Source organism: Nannobrachium achirus, assembly GCF_963921795.1.
Source record: "Nannobrachium achirus genome assembly, chromosome: 11".
In the NCBI taxonomy this organism is placed as follows: Eukaryota; Metazoa; Chordata; class Actinopteri; order Myctophiformes; family Myctophidae; genus Nannobrachium; species Nannobrachium achirus.
The window spans coordinates 20,966,534-20,981,800 of NC_137820.1; the positions used below are offsets into that span (position 1 = coordinate 20,966,534).

General features: G+C 43.7%; 1 protein-coding gene across 2 annotated transcripts in view; it reads left to right on the top strand.

Annotated features, from left to right (window-relative positions):
• Positions 1-15,267, top strand: part of scaper (S-phase cyclin A-associated protein in the ER) — a 117,355-nt gene that overhangs the window by 68,010 nt on the left and 34,078 nt on the right. For both annotated transcript variants that reach the window (XM_080736316.1, XM_080736317.1), the window contains one exon: positions 3,799-3,914. In XM_080736316.1, the coding sequence (XP_080592442.1) occupies positions 3,799-3,914 (116 nt within the window). The remainder of the gene's footprint in view (positions 1-3,798; positions 3,915-15,267) is intronic.

A 15,267-nucleotide genomic window follows, 5' to 3' on the forward strand; every position in this document is an offset into this window, starting at 1 on the left:
AGAAAGCCACATTTTGTTTTCTTCACCGCAAGATCAAAATGGAGTGAAATGGTTTTAACCTTCTCTGTGTATTAGTCACAACCCACGGCTGTTTGCGGTTTCTGTGGCTGGTTTGATTTTTGCACCATGCCGGGCCTTCGATTAATCTCGTCTCATTTTCTAGAATAAACACAATTTGTATTATTTCCCATTTCCACGTCCCCTCAGCAGTCGTACTGTATACTAAACAATATGCCATTATGTCCTGTAAACACACAAGTTTGCGCTCTGCCTCCAAATGTTTATTCCAGCAGTCTTGTTGTGGTTTACAGTAGGCTCTGCCCCTAAAACATTGTTTACCCGTCGGAGGCCCTTCTCTAAGCCTGTATAATGATGACATTTAATGTGGAGAGAATCTCACTCCCCCTTGCGTTCCCTCACACTGCACGGCACCCGAGTCTTCCAGCTGTAGATCAAGGCTGGGTCACCGGCCTTTATGAAGCCAGTCTGTGAGGCTGTCCCCTCCTCCCTGCTTTAATGTTGGCTAATTAGAGTGGCTGGTGGGAGTGGACAACACAGGGCAGACTGGTGGACCCCTCCCTGCACCTCTGTGCCATGGTCAGGGGAATTTGCAGGCTCTTGGCCTTCTGATTAGCCCAGCTAATAATGGTCGCCCTGGATAATAATTGTATAACGTTCCGGAGTTGTGTAATTAAGGGTCTGTCGTTGGCCTCTCACCTCTCTTTAACGCTCAGTCTTTGATTGGGTTCCTGTTTTTTTTTTTTTTTTTTCCAGGAAGACAAATGAGCTGCACATCGTATTACTGTTCTATTGGGAGTTTCTGCCCGGGTGTGGCCAGACGCAGGAACATTGCTTATGTCCCCTCGAGTAAATTGGATGGAGGATCGCTGCAATTTGTAAATCTCCTGCTGTACTTGTAGAGGCAGAGAATGTTTTCGTCACGGTAAAAGTGTTTATACGCATGCTGCTTAGTGTGTATAGTCGGTGTCACAGTAGTTGCATACAAATTTGATTTCTGTTGCCCTTCCGTGGCAAGGTTTTTGGAGGAAAAAAAAATATCATCACCAGATGTTGTGTCTTTTGCATTTGGCAACACTCAAGCTGTTTGAAGCAAAATGGTGGAGGTTTAATCATTTTGTTTTCTTTTATTAAATGGTTGTCTTCAGTGATATTTGTTTTTAGGTTTATTTTAGTTTTAGGTTGTTGTTTTTGAGCGGTGGTAAACCGCTCCATAGAGTGGCTGTGCGTGTGTCTGTAGCCTTTTTCCTCAGCGTTTTGCCATAGCAAAATGTGTGTACGTAGCATCATGTTTGTCTAGTGATGTCATATGTTGTATGTCTGTAGCCTTTTTCCCCAGCGTTTTGCCATAGCAAAACGTGTGTGTGTAGCATAGCCTGTACATCCTAGACTCAAATCCTAGTCTGAAGACGTTATGCAAGCACGACCACCGCTCACTTCACATTGGGTGTGATTTTTTAAAGTAAAATTGCAAGTGTAGACCACCTAAAGATAGTACTTCGGGGTAGTTTGATCTTAATCCTCTTCACCCTTATTGTTCCATCCTCACCACAGATAAATCTGTCAACACAGCAGAAAAGGCACTAGCCAAGCAGGTTCCGAGCTATCCTCCTTTAATTCCATTTGATAAGCCACCATGAAAGAGCTGACTTTTTTTCATTTAGCCTGGAAGCTTTTTAGGTAGGTGTGTTGATGGCGGGTTAAGAGAGGGAGTTAAACTAACCTCCGTGACTGAAAGCCAATTGATTAGGAGCTGTTGAGATGACGTAAGCAAGCAACCCCCCAGAGATCTACAAAAAAATTAAAATAAATCCTCATTGTGCTCTGAACACGACTCTGAGCGGAGAGCTTGTCAAACATTAGAAAAAAAGAAGAAGGAAAAAGTAATCTGTCCCTGAACCAAACGTTTGAGCGTGTTGTTTTTGTGTCACTGGATCTCGAAAGAGCGGTAGGTACACTTTGGCGGCAGGCATGAATGAATGACAGATGAGAAGATTATCTGTAATTTCACCAAAGTCTCCTCTCTCTCGATGTGTTTGGGCTTGTCGGTGACTTCCCATCCGCGGAACAAAAGCCTCGTGAAGTGGCTGGATTTGAGTCCTGTCACATCAGCGTGAAGGGGAGTCTTCTTCCCCTGTCCTCGTGCTCTGCTCGCTAGACCTATACCTACACTGCTGTGTGCTCCACGGTACCATGTGAGGGAGAACTTTCTATCAACAGCCACAAACCCACGCCCCCCATGCACCCAGGGGCGTCACAAGGGGTAGGAAAAGTGGGACTGAGTTACCAGGCCCAAGGTGGAGGGGCCCTAGTAACTTTAGCTATTGAAAAATAGCAGATATACAAGCTCACAGCGTGGCACCGAGTGCCACGCTGCGAGCTTGTAGATCTGCTATTTTTGAAAAGTCGTGAAAATGTGTGCAAATCTTTGAATATGTATTTTTTTTAAGCGAACATTTGTAACTCAAATTTTGCTTCCGGGGGGGGGGGGGTTCCCTGGAACGAAATATTTTGAGATGGGGGTCCAATAGCAGATCTACAAGCTCGGTGCCGCGCTGTGAGCTTGTATATCTGCTATTTTTCAATGGTTCATGTGGGGCCCACAGTGAATCCTTGTACCTAGGGCCCAGAATCTGGTGTGACGCCCCTGCCCCCCCCACCGCCCCTCCCTCCAGGGCCCTTCTCTCTCTCTCTGTTGACCCAGGCAGAAACATGCCTGATAGCAGCGCTTGCTCCCAGCTTTGTAGTTGTTGATTTATAGGACTCTGCAGCAACAGCGTCTGACCCACCGCCAATTACTCTAACTCTTCTCTTCTTCTGCTGCCTTCGGGAGGACAGGACAGGAACCATCTATTAAGATGTTTGTTCTTAAATGTAAAGCTATGGACTGATGTTCTACTACTCCCCCCACCCTACCAACTGCACGTTGTTTGATGTTGCAGTTGCGTCTTGTCCCGGAGAGAAAAAGACAAGAACAAATATCCATATTGTATCTTATCGGGGCGAACTTCTTTCTGTTCAATATTCCTTGTCGCCCTGTCCCCCCCTGTCCCATTGGCCTACGCTAGGCCTCTCTAGAGTTCTATGTTTGTCAGTGGAGACCACCCTGCTGCCAAGTGGAGCCCTGTAGAGTAGTTGTCCTCCGCTGAGATTTGACTGCTGTGGGGGCGGAGCAGGGTTGTGCACTTTTGAGATTTAACAGGAATACTTTAGGGATCACTTTGCTTCAGATTTCAATCCCTCGCCCCGTTTAGGGGGGGGAAAAGAGGGCTCCCCCCCCCTTCTTGGTGAGAGCAACGCAATCCTCTGTCCAGCAGCCTGCTGCTTGCTGTTCCCTGACCGTGGTTCTCACTCTCTGTCGCTGTGTCTCTAATAATTATTCCACTTCTCTCTCTCTCTCCCTATGTTTCTATGTCAGCAATCTGGCCAGCCATCGTCAAAGAAAATGTACTTTTCACTTAAATGGAGCTCAGTTAGTCTGTTCTTCAGAGACTACTATGTCAGTGGTTCTCAAACCTTTTCATGTGAAGGACCCCGAAACTGATATGTATTTGGCCACGGACCCCCATCTCAAAATATTTCGTTCCAGGGACCCCCCCCCCCCCCCAGAAGCAAAATTTGAGTTACAAACGTTCGCTTAAAAAATACATATATTCAAAGATTTGCACACATTTTCACGACTTTTTCAAAAAATATTTTTCACTGGTTAAAGCATTCAATAATTCCACTTCCACTCTCTCTCTCTCTCTCTCTCTCTCTCTCTCTCTCTCTCTGTGACAGAACAATGCAGATCAGGTGGCCTTCCAGTTGGCAGGGGGTCTCTCTGCACTGGAGCTGATTCTGCAGGTCATCACAACGGTCTCTACACCCACTACAGTGCCACGCATACCGCTCAAGTGAGTAGTACCATCAATTTCTGCAAATACTAGTATAAATACTAATATTTGCATACTTCCATACGCCCGTGTCTTCAAAAAACAACAATTTGCCAAGGTGTCGGTGTGTTCTTATATGTGAACACATGATAAATGATTAACTCACTGTATATCATAGAATCACAAAATGGCCTGCTTATGACCTTATGATGATTCAAATATGTTTTAATGAGTTACTTTGGATAATATACTGCACAGTGACATTTTGTTTATTTGTACACAGTACATGTCTGAATGTTGCAGTCTGATTGGTGATTGGGTATATCTGCCTAGGACATAGATAGATAGATAGATAGATAGATAGATACCTTTATTATCCCAAGGGGGAAATTCAGTTGTCCAGTTGTAGCACAGCAGTATACAGTTATTTACAAAGTTACAGAGACGTAAGAAAAGATAGATAAGAGGGGAAAAAAAACAAAAAAACAAGAGCAGTACAGTACCAATAAAGAGAAGGTGCATCAATAGAGGGGGCGAATAATATATAAGTATATATACATAAAGTGTCTTACAAAAGAGACCATAGCAGTCAATGCTAGTTAGTGCAAACAAGTATCTCACTGTCATTGTTAAACAAAGCAAAATACACAGAAACTACCAACACAACCTAATAGTGCAATGTCAAAAATCAGTGCGAAAAAAGAACAACAACAAAAAGACAGCTCAGAGAAGAAGAAATTAGGAAGCGTGTCACCGCAAGACGCACATGAGCACTCTCCCTGGAAGGTCCTTAGAGGTCAAAGTCATTACAGCAATCCACACCAAGACAGCGGATGGCAGACCAGTGCTCACCTCAACAATAACTAACGACCATTCTGAACGATATAGCTGAACAATGAACGATAGAAACACCAATCAAAATCTATCCAAAATGTACAGGGTGCCCCGTTCATCAATGTGGACACTCGCATCCTTATCATAATAGGTATCTTTAGAGTTATCATGCTTGGTTGTGGACAGCCTTTATAACCATCATACTGACTGCATTCAAACAAATTATTCTCACATGGACTGGCTTACTTTCTTTTTTTTACAAAGAATCCACATTGCAGTCTGTTTTAATTACACAAATTATATGAATATGACCACAGTTTAAGTAGCATAATTAGATTTAGACGGGACATGGCAGCATGTCTCAATTTGAGTATTACCGTGAATGTAAACATGGTTCACGTAGTCCGTCTGAGACCGTCCTTCATGGCCTTAGGGTGCAAGGTGCTTTGAAAAGGGTAGAACGTCTAATCGACCACCCCAGTGTTAAGCACTTTCAACCTAGCGTCCCTTTTTTTCTGAAGTGTTTAACCCTTTCCAAAAAAAACATGTTTTATAAATCAGTGGATCTATAGCCTTCATTGCGTGATTCTGCCCTTTACACGCACATCAACATGCCTCTATATTCTCTAGGCATTGGGCCTGGCAGCTGCTGGCTTCTATCATCCCACCGACTAGGTTGTGACTGTCTCCTCTCACTGACATCATTGACAGTGACAGTGACTCTGCTGTCTTATTTACGATTATTTTGTGATGTTTTTCACAAAGTGAGTGAGCTAATCTCAGCCAACCTACTTTGTCGCTATTTACAGTGGTCTCGTTTCAATAAATACTCTCCGAACACATTAATGAATAACAACGCTCTCCCTATTTTTCTCCCTTGAAATGCAAAGCCTTTCCATTTCAGTGATCAATTTGCGTTCATTCTTTTTCTCTCGAAACACAAAAAGTGTGAGTGTCTAATCCATCATTTAGAGTGCAGGGGTGTTTTTTGAGTTGTGGGTCTGCAGTTTGCGTGGCTCGCCAGTAGATAACCTCGGAGAGGCCGCCGTACCCACTAGTGGGACTTCCTAATGGACCGGAATGGCCTTGCTCCCCCCATTCATTAGCATTTACTGGTCTCTGAAACTCCACTAATGGACAAATGCTCCTTATATTTATAAGGCTTTTACAGGGCATTGCGTGTATATTGATTTTTTTATATTTTATCCTCCCTCCCTTCCTCAATCACATACTCTTAGGGAATTTTGAACGGGACTTCTGAATTGTGACAGATGTTATTGACTTAAATAAGGGCCAAGTCAATTCTTTCTTCAATTCGGTTTGAGTTTGTTTGCATAATATCGTCGTTGTCGGGCGGAAACCTCGTATCTCAGAGTTTCAAATGTGTATGTTCTTTCGCAAAGTAAAGCCCTGCTTCATCATACAAGGCCGTCGCGCAAAAGTAGTGAAAACAGCCGATCTACAAGCACACAACGCCTCGCACCGCGAGGCGTTGTGTGCTTGTAGATCGGCTGTTTTCACTAGTTTAAATCATTTTTAAAATGATAAATGCAAAAGAAACGGTTTTGGACATACAAGGTTTTCACCCGACAACGACGATATGTGTGTGTGCGCATGATGGTGCAAGTGGGTTCAAGCACAGCTTCGAGGTATCCACTTGACATGGTTCAGATCAGGAAGCGGATGTGAAGATCAGGGGCATGTCTTTCATCCACAGTGCGTCTATCCAATGAATCTGTACAGCGGGCTGTGAGTAATGATGAAGGAATGGTTTCACAGTTAAAACCCATTTAGAACGGGGTACACATTTTGTGTATCATTATTTTATGCTTTTTAACTGTTGAAAAATAGCAGATATGCGAGCTTGTAGATCTGCTATTTTTGAAAAATCGTGAAAATCTGAATTTTGACACGATTCTGTAAGTGTCTTTTGAATCCTTCTAAGGTTTTTTTTTTTTGAAAAACCTATGTTTCTATCTCAGCAATCTGGCCAGCCGTCAAAGAAAATGTACTTTTCACTTAAATGGAGCTCAGTTGGTCTGTTCTTGAGAGACTACTATGTCAGTGGTTCTCAAACCTTTTCGTGTGAAGGACCCCCAAACTGATATTTATTTGGCCACGGACCCCCATCTCAAAATATTTCGTTCCAGGGACCACCCAGAAGCAACATTTTAGAGTTACAAACGTTCGCTTAAAAAATACATATATTCAAAAATTTGCACACATTTTCACGACTTTTTCAAAAATAGCAGATCTACAAGCTCGCAGCGCGGCACTCGGTGCCGCGCTGTGAGCTTGTATATCTGCTATTTTTCACTGGTTAAAGCATTCAATAATTCTAGGCCTAAATGGGTTAACCAGCTTTCATAGCTGAATCCCTCCCAAGACTGAACAGGTTGGTTCTGCTGCAGACATTTCTGCATATGCATGAGGATCAGTCTTAACTGGACACACCTTCTTGGATCCCATTTCCTCTTGGCCTTATGGTTTACTCATTTGTCTGGAAATTATGGCAGAACTCACTCAGGTCTCTTGTGTTGCCCCCCCAAGGACCCCCAGGTTGATATTGGCGACTTTAAGCAATCGACGGCTACGGCAGAACGAGAACGGTAACCGGAAATGATCAGCGCTCGATAGATAAACCTACCGCCGTCACAGCTGTCTGCTGAATGGAGAAGTCACCATGGGGACCAAAGACTTCAGTAAAAGGGGTGGGACCCCGTCGCTGACGGCTGTTTGCTTAACGATTCTGACTGCTACGGCGATTACGTCATAGCAGCCGTATTCCTCCTGGCGTTGCTGTCCTTGAAAATTGTCGAGCTTAAGCTGCCTAATGTCGCTGGCGGGTGGAAACATTGTATGTCCAATACCTGTGTTCATTGTACATTGGAACCTGTGTTCGAATGTAGTTATTATTTACAAGTCACTTATGACTTTTTGTTTTTTATGAATGGTAAATGGTGCATTTACTGTATATAGTGCCTTTAGCCAAAGCGCTATCCAAGGTGCATTACATTCACCCATTCACACCCACATTCACATGCCGACAGCAGAGGAAACCGTGCAAGGTACCAACCCGTTCATCGGGTCAGTTACAATCTACAATTAGGGGTTCAGTGTCTTGCTCAAGCATACTTCGACACCAACCTAGGGAGAGCCAGGGATCGAACTGGGAATTTCCGTTCCCCAAGCGGCGCTCTGCCTCCTGAGCCACTGCTGCTCCTAAGCCACGTAATAAATCCCGCAGACAGACTTGTGAGATTGTAGACGGGCTATTTTTGTTACTTTTGCACGACACACTTAGTGAAGTAGGGCAAAATATGGAGATACAACAGCATTGAAATGCATTAGACCACAGACCCCATTTGAAACCGTTTCTATCTCTGGGACTCCAATCCACACTGTACAATCCTCAGTGGTCATTTAACTCTTGAGTGTACACATTTGGTCATTTGTACACGCTCAGAGTTACCCCCCTGGGGGTCCCCTGCCCTGACCCCCACATGGAGAACCAGTGGCTTAGAGCAGCTATGAGCTGAGAAAAGCACCTCAGACATCCCCACTAAAGCCTAATAACAGTGTCACACTGGGTGCACAACAATCCAAACCCTCAGAGAATCTAAACTCGCCGTGGTGCATATTGACCAACATGTGAACAACTTTGTGTACTTTGTGTACTTTGGAACACATCAAAATGCACAGGTCTAAATAATATTACAGTAACAAACTTCCATAGTTTCCTTTGCATACCAAAGGTGAGGGGTTTTTGTGTGGTGGGCCCACATGCAGAATTTGAATATTCCTGAGTGTATTCAAAGCTCACTCCGTTCTTCCGTTGCTTCTTCTAAAGATGTTTTTGTGTTTTTTTCTGACTTTATTTGAAAAGTACAGTAGAGAGAGACAGGAATCTGGTAGAAAGAGACAGGGAGCGACAGGCAGCGAAGGCCGTCGGGCTCAGGAATCGAACCTGTGACTCACTGTCAGGCGTCTATATATACTATAGCCTATTATGTGGTATACGCCTTAACCACTAGGCCATTGGCGCCCCCTCTTCCGTTGTTTCTAAAGAGATGCAAAGTGCAGGGAGGGGGGGGGGGGGAAGAGGCACAACACTGACCTCACGTCGGGAGCGACTCAGCCAGGTCGGCACTGCAAGGCGGTTGAGCGTTGGTGACGAGATGCAACACAAGGACGCGGGCCGGCCTGTCTACTTATCACCATCCGTCATCTGGATGGCTGTGCGCGTAATGGGCCGCTGGGCAGACGCTTGCCCCCAGAGCGCACAACATTATCTGTTTACAGTAATGCTGCCGTATTGATCACCTCCTCCTTGCAGATAAGCGGAGTGATTTACAGGATGGGGGTAAAAAAAAAATGCAGCCGCGGAGATGCTGCTGCCATATCTCTCCCCAGGGAAGCAGATTCCATCTTGTTACCATTACATTAATGAGCTAATTCCTCTGCGAGGCTCTGCGCTAATGTCCCGGCATAACCCTATAGCTTGAGTTATACTTAGTTGAGAGCGGGTGTCGTGCACCGAAAACAGCCAATCTATTGGCTACATTCGGTGCACGACGACACCTGCACACAACTAAGCATAAATTAGACTTATGGCCACTGGAATACCTAGTAGGGATGGGGCGATAAGCAATATTATCGTATATCGTGATAAAAAACACTCACAATAATCGTATCGTGGAGATTTAATACTGTATATCGTGATATCGTCCTCCGTCATGCACTGGGAACAATTCACATTTATTTGCCGAGCTGCATATCCGGTATCCCTTAAACCCTCTATAATTGGTAAAAGGTACTTAACTCATTGAGTGCCTATCCCGAACTAGTTCGGGATATTCGGGATCAAAAACAATTTTTTATTTGCTATTTTACTTACCCCGAGCTGCTTGGAGCAACGTGGGTGGTCCCGGCTCGCCCAGCGCTAGCCAACGAGCTACGCCAGATGCTCCGACGATTTATTCCATTGAAAATGGTTTAAAATAAAGTTTAGACCCCCCCCAATGTTCACCCAATGTTCATTGTAGGCGGCGCGACGTATTCCAGGGTGCCTATCCCGAACTAGTCCGGGATATTTAATGAAATGGAATAAAATGATAAGAGGCCTTCTGAAGCCTGGCCTGATTTTTCTAGCTACTAGCCGAAAGCTAACAACGTCCCGGCCGGACGTTATTTGCGAACGAAATCGCCAATCTCCGCCTAATCCAATGAAAGACCAATCTTTGAAGGCTTATATCTCTGGATTGTGTCTTTAGGGAAGCGGCGCGAGGTTTATTTACGGCGAAATCGCCCAAAAATGATCTTTTAGATGACAAAATGGGAATAGCCATTCTGTTAGCATTATCATCCGGGACATTTCCATGACGTGCATGAACGTGAGCACGTGAGGTCCTGGAAGGTGAGGTCCTGGAAGCTAAAGCGCTCGCCTATGAGAGATGCGCTGGCATTCTATGGCCCCTAGAGGGCGCTGGCACTCAATGAGTTAATACAGTATTTTTTCACTCTATCAAATGTCTTTGCCAAAAAATAGCCGATCTACAAGCTTGTAGATCTGCTATTTTTTGGCAAATGTTCCGCCACCAGGATAATAGTGTTGATTATCGTGATAATATCGTAAATCACGATTTCTTTGGTCACAATAATCGTGATATGACATTTTCATATCGTCCCATCCGTAATCCCTAGAGCTAGTCTTGGGTAGACGCTCCGTTTGACTTCTACTAAAATCTCTGCACTGTAGCATCCCTGGTGTTAGCACGTAAAACATGCTGTAAACCAAATTGATTTAATTATTAGAGACTCTAGCTAATAAGTCCAGGCAATTTGCATTATGTTAATTGTGTTGCATCATAATTCACATTGGGCTCCTTCATTTGACTCCAATAAGTTCGGTTTATAGTTTTATATTAACTGCACAAGATCGACAGGGGAAAGAACAACATTATTCCCTGTGTTACAAGCAATCTTAAGCCCTTAAAGGAGTAGTTCACCCCCAAAATGACTTTTTTTCTATTGATTACTCATGCCATGGAGAGTAGAGTTCAATAATATTTTTTGTTTTTTGTCGCACTCCTAAGACAAAAATTTGTAAATAGTAAATTTACCCCCATTGATTCCGGGTGGTGACCCGTTTCGAAACGGGTCACCATCCGGAATCAATGGGGGTACATTTATTGTTATCACATTTTTGTCTTAGGAATGTGACAAAAAACAAAAAATATTATTGAACTCTACTCTCCATGGCATGAGTAATCAATAGAAAAAAAGTCATTTTGGGGGTGAACTACTCCTTTAACATGAAGGAGTCTATAAGATTCCTTTTTTTTTTAGGCGGAAAATGCTTTGTCCCATGTGGAGTTTTTAAGATTTGACCACTCTCATTCCTGTTTCAGCCCTTAAAAAAACACATACAACGCTATCAATCAAGAATCTTCAATTACTTCACGGTAAAGTGGAATGAATGGTTCTGATACTCAGCTGTCAGTTGGCCTGTTCTTCTGTCTTCCAATAGGGGTCACTGGAGAGAAGAGAGAAAGAAGGGCTTAGTTTTCATAGTTCTTGTAAACTTAGGCTCTGTCAGACTGTCGATCCCCTCACTCACTGAAAACGTAGATGTAGGGGGAGACACAGTAGGCTCACACAAAAGAGATCCCGGCCCCTTGAAATTGTGGGAAAAAGTCTCATTTTAAAAGTTTGTATTTACAGTATTATATTGCCGGTAGCAGCGAGTTAAAGTGCAGGACATACAGTAACTACAGTGGTAACTTGATCATGGTAATTTCTGCAGGAAGCCTGGACATTTGTGTTAACCCAATTTGTTTTGCCACCTCTTTCTAACATGGCTTGGTGTATCCTGTGAAATCAGAACCTGCTACCTGTGGTTTCATTTCAGGATGTTTTCTAGCATTCTGTGTGAGCATGAGATTGTGAGTGAGTGAATGAGAGTGTGTGAGCGCGTTTGTGTGTGTGCGCGTGCGTGATGCAGCGTGACGGCTCATCAGATTTCCCTCCCTTCATAGCCGGCCAGTGTGGCAACGGCAAGCAGAATGGATGTCTTGGAAGCATTCAGGGTATCGGAAAGATCAGCAGCAGAATCAAATTAAATGTCATTTAGATAGCAGTGAATGAAGGGATTGTTTGACAGCGCAAGGAAATGGATTTGCTCCTCACCTTTTATTTTGGCTTAGGATTCTTTTTCCTCCCCCCCGAACACAAATTTTCCCTGTTTGAAAAGCAGGGAACTCAACCTGATCTGGAAGTTGGTCAGATTTCTTGCAGCGCTGCTCCGGTCAGGCCTGGCTGGCCACATAGGAAACGCACAGAGAGGCTGGGAAACGTGAGACCTGGGATTGAGGAGCACAGATCTCTGCGCTTGATAATTTTAAGGCAGTGACAAAAAAACAGCATAAAGAGCCTTTTACATGCTTGTTGTCCTGTTGTCAACCAAGAGCCATCCAGGGGGGATTTGGCTATTCATTATAACAAATAACCCGGGGTCTCGTTTATAACCGCTGCGTACGTACAAAAGGGTGGCTAGAAAACGGGCGTATGCCACTTCCCACGGAAAGGTAGGGATCTATAAAAACAAACCCTGACCCATGCGCATGCATGTTTTGGAGACGGTGACAGAATAGCGATGCTGATGGCAAAGTCAGTCAAATAAAGCTAAATGTTCTAATGACCCTTCTCACAGTATGTGTTTCACTCCATATCAAATTACACAGCCTTAAGTCAGGAGAAAGAAACAGGGGTTAAACTGTGTTTTTATTTTTGCTTTGGGTCAACGCCAGAACAAATAATATAAAAAATCACACCCGTGTGAACTGAGCGGTGGTTTACCCACCTCATAGATCATGTGTACCGATTTCTGTGACATTTGAAGAAAATATGTAGGAAAAGGAGCAAAAAGTGTGTTTTGGAGAAAATTCAAGATGGCGGAAAATCTATCCTGGCGCAAATGGGCGTGGCCTATATGGGGAGATGCGTCTTGACCCAAGGAATCCAGGGAAAAAATAATTTTAATTTTCCGATCTACGGTTCAAGAGTTACGGGGCAAAACGTAAAGTGGGCCGTTATAGCGCCACCATGAGGCCGAGTGATGTAATTATTTTTCGATTCATTCTTAAAATCATTATGAATCTCCTCTCCGAGGTTTGAAACTGTAGCTCCTATGGTTTACGAGAGAAAAATACTTGAAAGTGATTTCTTGCATTGTCCCATTATAAGTCAATGGGGACAATTAAGCGTCGTTTTTTGCCGATTGCGTCGGCATGGTAAGGCGGATCGGAACGAAAGGTAATAGCACACCATTCCCGGCCGAGCCGCACATTTTGATGTATATATTGCGCGAGTGGCGTAAATGGTGCGGCACTAGTTACGCGCCGAAGTTTAGGCTACATACAGACAGACACGGACGGAGACCCACACACACGGCCACGTATAGGAGCGTTGTGACCACCGCTCAAAAAATGAATGACAGCTACAATAATTTAAAGGCCTACATAGTGTCTATAGAACGAGGATACCATGAATCTATCAAGAGGAGTTTGTCACTCACTCATACAGGTAGAAGCAGCGAAATGTTGATGTGGCATGTTCCACAAGACTGTGCTAAGAGCAATACTGTATATATTAGGGATCCGACGATATGTGAAATTATCGTTTATCGTGATAAAAAACACTCACGATAATCGTATTGTGGAGATTTAATTTATCGTGATCTTGTGCTCTGTCATGCACTGGGATCAATTCACCTTTTATTTGCCGGGCGTACTACTTAAACCCTCTATAATTGGTAAAAGGAACTTCACTCTCTATCAAATGTCTTTGCCAAAAACTAGCCGATCTACAAGCTCACAACGCGTCGCAACACGACATGTTGTGATGGATTTTGATTATCGCGATAATATCGTAAATCCCTATTTCTTTTGTCACAATAATTGTGATATGAAATTTTCATATCGTCCCATCCCTAGTTTATTTACAAAACTTGTGTGTGTTTCTCTGTCTGTCTCCCCCTCCCTCCCTCCCTGCCTCCCAGCTCGGGTGCCGTCCGACCGTAAGACCTCAAACTCGTCTTGTGTGTCACAAATGATGTGAGGGTGTGAACCGAAGAACCACGGATATCTGTATCTGTCTGGCCGTGGTTCTGCAGAGAACGTTTTGTATCTCTTGTGTGTTTGGGTTGGTATAGGAACCGGCTTCCCTAATTGGCCAACCCAACCCATTGGCTTCACTGATTGGCTGACCTTTACTTTACGATTTCTTCTGTAGGTCGGCTGCACTAACTGGGCCTTTTTTTTTTTACGATTTGTTTTTGGGCTTTTTATGCCTTTATTTGATAGGATAGTAGACTGACAGGAAATGAGGAGAGAGATGGGGAATGACATGTGGCAAAGGTTGTCCGGATCGGGAATCGAACCGGCGACGCCAGCAGGCATCATAGCCTAGTATGTGGTATGCGCCTTGACCACTAGGCCAGCGGGCACCCCCTAACTGGGCCTTTTATCCACCTCTCCATTGTAATTATATCTTATTATCGACTTAGAAACATCAACGCGTTAGGTTTCCTTGCACTGTGGAGTAGCAGGCCAACATCGAAACATAATTTGCAGCAACGTCTGGTTTCTCAAATACAATGTGCACTTTCTACGCTTGTATTGCAATAAGTACACTCATTCAGAATTACTTTATTTTAATTGATCAAAAGCATTTTCATTCTATAGCTGTCAGACTTCAGACTGGAGCTGTACTGTATGTGATGTCTGGCATATTGGTAAGTTAATACCTATTAGAGAAATAGCACTCTGATTTTGTGTGCCTTTTATACAAATCTGTGCTTTATCATTCATATTGTCACCTCGTACCTCCAAGTTTCAAGTTTGTACGTTTTTTCACCAAGTAAAGCCCTGCTTCATCATACAAGGCTGTCGCACAAAAGTAGAGAAAACAGCCGATCTACAAGCACACAACGCCTCGCGGTGCGAGGCGTTGTGTGCTTGTAGATCGGCTATTTTCACTAATTTAGTTCATTTTTAAAACGATAAATACAAAACGAACGGTCTTGGACATAGAAGGTTTCCACCCGACAACGACGATATGCAGTCCTCGTTGTCTTAGCTGCTGCATCATGCGGGGTTCAGTTGTAGAGGCACCACCAAGCTGCTCAGATTTTCAAGTTGATACTGATTTATAAAGGGTAAATTACATGCCACTGTGCCAGCAGCAAAATGCACATACACCTATAGTATGGAATCCATGCACAAAACGAGACCTTTAGCTTTATACTGACAGAGGTACTTCTAACTTGTGCATTTACTATGGGGCTTTTAAGCCGTGACATCATTTTGTAGTCAGACCTCCAAGCAGATTTATTGTCAATATCTGTCCCTCACTATTTCAACAGATCCGAGACAAAAAATAGTGACTAAAGTATAATTCTACCACTTTCCTTTCAACAACAAAGAGAAGAAAAATTTGTAAATAGTAAAAATAGTAAAAAGATTCACGGGCACGGAAGTTC